The sequence below is a fragment of the Mastomys coucha genome, unplaced genomic scaffold, assembly GCF_008632895.1.
Source record: "Mastomys coucha isolate ucsf_1 unplaced genomic scaffold, UCSF_Mcou_1 pScaffold22, whole genome shotgun sequence".
NCBI classification, from domain to species: Eukaryota; Metazoa; Chordata; class Mammalia; order Rodentia; family Muridae; genus Mastomys; species Mastomys coucha.
Window position 1 is genome coordinate 200,536,076 of NW_022196905.1, and position 9,147 is coordinate 200,545,222.

General features: G+C 38.1%; 1 protein-coding gene across 12 annotated transcripts in view; it reads left to right on the forward strand.

Annotated features, from left to right (window-relative positions):
* The window catches only part of Nek1 (NIMA related kinase 1), a 142,188-nt gene that overhangs the window by 119,290 nt on the left and 13,751 nt on the right, over window positions 1-9,147 (forward strand). For all 12 annotated transcript variants that reach the window (XM_031339911.1, XM_031339909.1, XM_031339904.1 and 9 more), the window contains 4 exons: window positions 2,026-2,177; window positions 5,263-5,471; window positions 6,123-6,253; window positions 6,987-7,119. In XM_031339911.1, coding sequence (XP_031195771.1) covers window positions 2,026-2,177; window positions 5,263-5,471; window positions 6,123-6,253; window positions 6,987-7,119 — 625 coding nt within the window. The remainder of the gene's footprint in view (window positions 1-2,025; window positions 2,178-5,262; window positions 5,472-6,122; window positions 6,254-6,986; window positions 7,120-9,147) is intronic.

Here is a 9,147-nt window from a genome sequence, read left to right on the forward strand (position 1 = left end):
TAGATAGATAGATAGATAGATAGATAGATAGATAGATAGATAGATAGATAGATAGATAGATATAATATTACTGTGAATAAAGATGTAGATCCATTTAAAACATAAAGTAAGGCTCCAATGGCAGCACTTGACCATGATTCCATGGGCTGCATAGGACAAGGCAGGGAAATTGTAAGCCCAAGGCCAGCTTGGACGGATCATAAACAGATCATAAAGTCTAAAGGAGGCCCAGCAAGGAGTGCTGTGAACACAAAGTTTTATCCTACAGATACACTAGTAAGTGCATGTAAGCCTTGAGGAGAGATAAGGTGTCAACTCATGTGGCCCCTTGAAGTACACTTCTGATGGAATTATTTCATGGTAGGGTATAAAAATTATATTAATACATATAGTGGCACACAACTGTAAGCATAGAACTTGACAGGTAGAAGCAGGAAGGTCGCATTCCTGGGCTACGTATCAGAGGGAAAATGTTATTTTAACTTTTAAAAGGAATAAACTAAAATTGGTATGAGTTCCTTAAAAATACTAGGATCAGCTAAATTTTCCCAGCCTACATATATGACATTCTCAAGTTTAATTGTGTAATGTATCCTGTTTATTTTTGGTGGTTAGTAGTCAACCTGAGTAGATTATTACAAAGCACCTACTTTACATTCTGATGGCTCATTACACACATGGCCCAAATCTTAGTAAGTCCCAAGCTGGATGTGGGGGCACCTGCAGTCCCACACTGGGGGCAGTTGAGGGGCATTGAAAGACATACTTCATCACATTGCCATCTTTAAATGCTTTAGCAAGCAGTAGGTTGTTTTGTTTTTTAAACACTTTTGCTAGCTTCACCAATTTGTAACTGATGATCATTTCTCTTAATTGGTATAATATAGAAACTGTATTCAAATAATGGGAACCTATTCTTTATTATTCTGAAAACGCTGCACTAATTGGCCAAATATGCAAATTTCCATCACTGTGTTAAGCACTGTGCTTTCTTCAAAGCCTTCCCTGTGGTACAGAGCTCTTTTCAGGGCCTAGCACTCATATTTCCATGTCAGATTCCCATAGAGTTGACCTAGCCCAGAGACGTGTATATAGCTGTCTGTCTCATATCATATTCGTCACATGCTGATTGTTAAAAGGTTGATGAATGGAGATGCTTCCAGTTATTTCTTGTCCAACACTGATTTAATTTTCAACACCTCTGCTCTCTGTGTGTTTTTCTTTGGCACAGTTGGGCTACTTCCTTCTTGGTGTTGTTATAAATGCTTTTCCGCATTGGCCTCAAAGAGCTTTTCCTTACAGCCTTCCTTATGAACATGAGGACCCCACTCAGCCCCATTCTTGGGGAAGCAAAGTCAGGTTTCTCTTCACACTGATTTAACCCATGTTAGAGAGCCAGCAGCTCCTCAGTGTAAGTGCTGCATAGAGCTTCGCCGCGCTCCAGACAGCTGCCTTCAGCTTTGAGCAAGTCTGCACAGGGAGAGCTGACCACAGGAAGGTAGGAGAACCGCAGCACATATGAGAAAGAACAAATGGGCGCTTCTCACACTGCCTGATTGCCAGCAGATTGGCATTTCAAGGCCAAGTGTATCTCCAAAATTACCACTCTACACTCTTTAAAAGCTGACCCAACTGAATTGCTATGCTAAAACCCAATCATTACTCAAGAGTGTAATTTCTCTATGAAAAAAAACTAGCTGAATTTTTTAATTTAATTTTTTTATATTTTCCTACATGAGTACTCCATTTGCATCATTTCCATCCCTCCTCTTCCTGTGTACTTACACATCCTCTCAAAGTCATGGCCTCTTCCTCTTCAATGATTATTGGTGCATTCATACATACATATGAGTGTTTGAGTCCATTTAGTGTTGCTCATATGAGCTGAACTTTAAGAAAATTGGGTTCTAACCTTGGGTAAGTTACCTTTGAATCCTTTAGCTCTAACTACATGACTTAAGTATTGTAAGTAATATTACCTCTGATTTCCTCCTAATGAACTGCAATCTGTGACCTTCTCTGTAGATGCTGAGGACCTGTTCACTTCCAGATCTCTCCAAGCTGTTCAGAACGCTAATGGACGTTCCCACTGTGGGAGATGTTCATCAAGACAGTCTTGAAATCGATGAGCTTGAGGATGAGCATAGTAAAGAAGGGCCCTCTGATTCCGAAGACACGTGAGTATGGGACCACTAGCAAAGGCCAGAGAGCGAGCGTGGCCTACAGCTGGTTGTTCACCACCCTTCAAGCTCTTATAACTTTTGTTAAAGTATAATGAACCTTTTGATAATGTATAGCTGCCTCTAAATAATTTACTGTCTGATTTGAGGCACATAAAAATGGTTTGTATTTATGCTCACTGTCTTTTTTCCCATTAACATCCATCTAGTATTCTGATGAGACTATAGTAAGTGATTATTACTAAATAGTGGTTAAATAATTTTCACAGGATAATGACTGTTGAATAGTGAAATCTCTATTATACTAGGATTGAGATGGGAAACAGGGAAGTGTTAAACACTCTGCATTTCATCAGGAAGATGCCTGGCTAGCCTTTGATTTTAGGATTCAGTGGTGATTTTATTTTTGTGGTATGTGTGGGTGTGGGTAGGGTAATTTGTGTGTGTGTGTGTCTTGCATGTAACTTCATTGCTTACAGAACATTTCTTTCTTGTGACTCATGGGAAATATAGAACTTAGGAAGAAATGTAACAATGTTTCTGTAAGTTATAGGAAATGTTGCCTGAGCCTTAGATAAGAATCCTTCTTGACCTCTGCAGTTTTAGCCTTCCAACGACCTCAGACAAGTATGACAAACTCTGAGGAATAAACCAAAATACCGTGCAGTGAGGTGCTAGAAGAATCAGCGCGCAGGCGTCTGGCGCAGGGGTGTAGCTCCAGTAGAGCAGCTTAGCCTGCGGGAGGCCGCAGTTGGATTGCTGCATCTGACGGGTTTTGTTACTTCTCAAGTTCCTACTGAAGCTTCCTTTTCTCATTAGCCCTCAGAACTACTGGGAACCTAGTGGTTTGGAGGAAGGTCACTTTAGTCTCTGTTTTAGTCGGCTTACTGAGGAACACAACGTGCAGCACTTATGGTTGACAAAGTGCTGGGTAATAGGTTTGTGGGTTTGTCCTCGAATGTAAGTAAAATGAACAGTTTGTAACTGAGTCAGCTGTAATGAAATTATTCTGAAAGTGCTATTCTACATCGGCTTGTTTGTCTGTGGAGACTGACTTAGGGCCATACCTTTCTCCCAGAGTTTATAAGAAGAACTGAAAACTAAGCTTAGGGCCAGATTTCAAATTACTTAACACAGACTTTTGAGTGCCAATTTCATGCAGTATTAGATCTTCTCACAGTTTTCTTAGGCAGCAGTCAGGCCGGCCTCACAAATTGAACTCACAAATTGAATTGACATATGTCTTGGCCATTGTTTCCTCTAGCTAACAATTGGGGTTATCAGGAGGTCAACATTGAGTCTTCACATCAAAGGTTACATGATGAGTTAGGCTTCTTCTTTTTTTTTTAAAAAAGATTTATTTGTTTATTATATGTAAGTACACTGTAGCTGTCTTCAGACGTACCAGAGGGGGCATCAGGTCTCATTATGGATGGTTGTGAGCCACCATGTGGTTGCTGGGATTTGAACTCAGGAGCTTCGGAAGAGCAATCAGTGCTCTTAACCGCTGAGCCATCTCTCCAGCCTGAGTTAGGCTTCTTATTAAACACCAAGTCTTGTTCTGATCAGATCATTTTCTGTAGCTTCCACAAAGTCAAATTGTGAATAGTCAGTATACAGAAGTACAAAATAAAAGTATTTCTGTGTAAATGATTATTTTCTTTGTCCATTAATGTAAATTGTCTTCAAGGTTGCACAAAGCATTATATTTGGGAGTTGACTGTAAACTTTGAGAAGGGTCTTCATCAGCCCTATACCTTTCTTAGCATGGCATTTCTAGTCCAGAGACTCCTGCCTAGGGACCTGATCCCTCACCACACGGCCTCGCACATCAGACTCAGGGAACTCCTCGGCTTCATGCATGTCCTCAGAGATGAATCTGGAGTTTTAGAACTGAATTTCTCAGTTACTGTATAAGTGCCCAAGGACAGAGGTTAGAGATGCTTGCTATCCATTGATAAGGCCTCTTTTATATATTCATATCTCTAACATGAGTTCCATTTAGATAAAACTTAAATAGGACAAAACTCCTTAGTAAACTAGTGTGCTATATACATATAAGCTTTTTATCTATAAATTCATTCCATATTTTAAATCTCAGAAAATATAATTTATATGCTTACCAATGCCTTGAAAACAATTCTTCTGTGAGGATTATGGTCATTGTTTTATTCCTGGGAAAATCTATTTACATATTTTAGATTTTTTTTTCAGAAATATATACATAAAGATAAATTTCTGATGACTTTTATATTTACTGTATCATCATCCTGTTAACCTAAAAAATACAAATATTATATGAGACCTTGAATACATATCTCTAAAAATTCAGATACATACACATGGAAATCCTTGCATATAGTGCACAGCTAGTATTTACATTAAGATTGTGATGAACTTTAAAAATTACATGGCTTTTCCAATTTTCTTTTAAACATTTGGCTATTTTAATTCATTTTTAAAAAAACAATTGATGTATTTTCACTATTGCTGTAGACGAGCATCTACATAAGACTGTTAAATTGATTGTTGTTTTATATCAAACAATTTTTATAATACTTATTTTTATTGTTATATTTTATAAATTTTAAGAAATATGACAAAGATATTGTAGGTATTGAAGGGTGGTCTCTGGGAGGAGGGGTGGTACAAAAGGGGAACAAGAATGTGATTCAATTCTATTTAATTAAAGTATGTTTTTAAATGTTAAAAAAAACAATTGATAAACATCTTTGCTTTCTTAAATTATCCAGCTATAGCTGAGACACGCAGACACAGAATGGTGTTGCAAAGTCTAAGCAGTGATTGATGTTAATAAGTATGTGATTCTCCTTGGCAAACCAGGACCAATTTAACTAAATCATCTAGTTTATAAACTACAGACTATTCCTCGTGTACTATTTTTCTCAGTTGTATTCATCCTCATTTCCTTAATTAAAAACCATATATACTTATTTCAGACTTCTTTTTTATCCACAATTAGTACTTTTAAATAGGAGAGAATGCATATGCTTGTGTTGAAGTACCTTTTCAAAATAAGTTAAAGTTTAGGCAATGTTCAGTTTAATTCTTTAAATTGCAGTGTATTTGAAGAAACTGACACAGATTTACAAGAGCTTCAAGCCTCCATGGAGCAGCTGCTTAGGGAGCAACCAGGTGACGAATACAGCGAGGAGGAAGAGTCTGTCTTAAAAAGCAGCGATGTGGAGCAGACAGCAAGAGGGACAGATGCCCCCGACGAGGAGGACAACCCCAGCAGTGAAAGCGCCCTAAACGAAGAATGGCACTCAGGTGGGTGCACACGGCCATGGCTGAGCACCTGATCTCTGTCTCTGCTCAGACCGCTTATTTAGGAGGTGGTTTCCTAGTATCTGATGTGGACATGGCCAGCCTTACAGCTGACGTGTACTTCCGTCTGTCCTTGCCCACTGTGTGTTCCACACCGATGATGTACCAACAGCTTCACAGTTCTTCCTGTCAGTTGGCTTCTGAAGTGTTTTCACTCTGCTTAGGTCCCTGTTCCTTGACTTTTTTCTAGTAATAAAGCTAATAATTTAGTCTTGGCTCATCTGCATCTGCGGGTCTTTGCATGTTCTGTTCCATGTTTGTCAGCCTTCATCATAGGTTTGGTTGCTTCATTTCAGGACATCGAAATGTGCTTTTTCCATTTGTTTCCAAGCTAACATTTAATAATGAGGTTTCTGGGAATCTTTCAGTAGTAACCTGGTTTACTTCTTATGTCCCTAAAGAAACAATTCTCAAAGTAAGATTCCTGGGTGAGACAGCCTTATATGTGCTTTGATCTCCACATGCCCTAGTGAAGACTGCTTATATTGAAGGGAAAAGAATACAAGAAGCCATAATTCACTTGTCATTGATGCTGGTCTATTATTATAAATTTACCCTTATTCATAAGGTACCTCTTTCTTTTTTTTTTTTTAGATAATAGTGATGCTGAGACTACTAGTGAATGTGAATATGACAGTGTCTTTAACCATTTAGAGGAACTAAGACTTCACTTGGAGCAAGAAATGGGCTTTGAAAAGTTCTTTGAAGTTTATGAGAAAGTGAAGGTGCGTGAACTTAGACACTCTCTCTGGAATATGCTCCTGAAGAGGAGTGAAATGTTGGCTGTCTTTATCACTCACTTCATTACTGTCAGTATCTTCATACGCACACTGAAGGCTCCACTTACATTAGCGTTGGCACATTAACTATTAAAGTTTAACTGCATCATTTCTCCCACTCTGTCTTCCTGCCTCTTCCATATGGGCCCCCTCCCAAATTCACAGTCTTCTCTTATTTAACCACTGATGTTAAATATACATAGAAAAGGATACACACATGTATCAGTTGGGGCCATCAGTTCCTATGATGATTTATTGATTCTCTGTATTTTAACTAGGTTTAGCTTTGTGCAATGGTCTCCTGCTAGTGTAAAGATAAGCTTGTGTGTTGAAGGGTGAGATCTACACTTAACTGTGGTTATAGGGGTAAGTACTTAGATGTACTTAGGAATCAGGCTAGTTTAGGAAAGCGGTAGTAGTGGGTTTTCTTCTAAGATCCCTGATGTGGCCATCTGTGTATAGTGGCTAGGTTTCAAGTACTAGGCATAATTTCCCCAGTGTTGAGCAGGTCTGGAGTCTAATTAGAGAGCTGTTCATTACCACTAACGTACAAGTGCCACTATTACATCTTTCTGGAGTGCCAGCTGTGCTGGTCATTATTATGGTTCCTCGGCTATTATTAATTGCTTCTCTTCTTTAGCGGCTTCCATATTAACTTAGATTTGATCATTTTGCATAGGCTATTCATGAGGATGAAGATGAAAATATTGAAATTTCTTCAACAATAGTTGAGAATATTTTGGGCAATGAGCATCAGCATCTCTATGCCAAGATTCTGCATTTAGTCATGGCAGATGGAGCCTACCAAGAAGGTAAAGTTTTCTTGTGTCTTCATATTTTAAACAGATATAAGAAAAGATGGCAGATGTAAGATGAGGCTCTCCCAGCAAATGGGCTTTGATATTGTCTGTGCTAGAGCCTATCTGATATTTTGAAGCAACTATAAAATTCCCTCTGCCCTGTCACATGATTTTGTTGCCTTAGGTTAAGTCACTGTCCTTTAGTTTGTTAAGTAATGTTTGAGTGAATTTTTAATGCCATATTTATTTATGATGTGGATATTTTGCCTACATGTATGTGTGTGCACTTATGTGTACATTTCCCATAAAAGCCATATGAGGGCATCAGATCCCCTGGAACTGGTGTTACAGATGGTTTTGAGCCACCATATGAGAGCTGAGAACTGAACCCATACTCTTAGCCACTCTCCAGCCCTTGAATAAAAGTATTAAGTCTCCTAATTGAAAGCTCATGCTCTAGGAATTAGAATAATTCTCATCAATGATCTACCATAAACTATTTTGCAGAGGAAGAAATTATAAAATTCTGAGCATGAATTTATTTGTAACATGGTTGCCAAAACTAATACATTTACTTGAAAGATTTAATTTGTAGACCCAAACAGAGGATTTTAAATATTGATGTTTAATTTTAACAATGCAATTTTTATATTCCCTCTTGTTAAAAAATATTAAGATCACATTTAAAAATGCATCTAGGTACAAAAATTAAAATAAGTTTTAAAAACATTTGTGAACACAGCATATTAGATAAGCACAAAAAAAAAAAAGAGATGGAGTAAAATTATGATAATGTTAAGGAGGTCTCCACTGTGAAAACTGGAAAAACTTTACAGTGAAGGAGGAAACTGGCCTCGCATAGTCAGTCCTCAGGGCAAACAGACTCAGCTCGTTAGAGGTCAGCAGGCGGTAGAAACAGTTCTGGGGATCTGTTTGCTATCTTGGCATTGTTCTTGTTTGAGACAAGGTCTTGCTGCACACTCTAGGATAGCCTCGAGCACATGTACCTCCTGCCTTTTCAACTCCACCACCATACCTAGCCAGCTTTCATGTACTGCCTTAAAATTCAGTTTTATACTGATCCCTTTAAGAAGGCAGAGTTTTTTGTTTGCTTGTTTGTTTTCTCCCAGGTACAACAGAATTAAAAGGTCTATAGATCATACTACAACTGAAGTGTTAAGACTTTGAAAATGTCCTTCCGTTATACTACTATAAAATACATGTTTTATTTTCTGAAATGATAAAAGATTACTTGATCATTAAGATGAAAGTCTCTAATTTAACCGGTATCTGAAACTTTCTTTGATTTTACTGAGATCTTGAACTCCATCTGTACTATTCTGAAATGAGAAATAGCCTTTAACTTTTGGATTTCATAGGTTATTTCTCACATCATTGTGTACGCTAACAGCACAAGGCCAGAGAATGATTCTATTTCAGGATATCTGTGAGATCTAGGCAGTTGTAGTCTCATTCGACTGGTCCTTCCTCAGGCAGCTCTCCACAAGTCTTGTTTCAATGGAGCTTTCCATAAGAGTCGGCAGCAGTATGCTCAGGCTGCAGTATTGCTTGTCAAGTATCTGAAAAGCTTTTATTTTGCATTGCCCCTTCAGTGGAGAACTATAACAATCAAGTGAGCCACAAGGTAGAATTGGTACAGCTGAGTGGTTTCTAAAGGGCACCTGACTTCACAGAAGCCCATTCACCTACAAGGCCACAAGCTAAGCTGGGCAAGAAGCATGATCAGATAGGCTGTGGTAAGCAGTGGGAACACAAAGGACAGAGCCTGGCTATAATCTCTTCTGCCTGGGGAGAAAATAGAAAGCAGTTTTAATAACATGCTTTAACTTACTGATTATAGCTACTGAATAAGCTTATGTAAAATACATTATCTGAATAAAAGCTAACACACTATGTTAAACATTAGATGGTTATGTGCTAGATTAGTCACTGGGTTAGAATAAAGGGAGCCTTTTTTTTTTGTAAACTTTTATTGCATTATGATGAGAAAAGTTACATGATTTCAATTTATCTGAATTT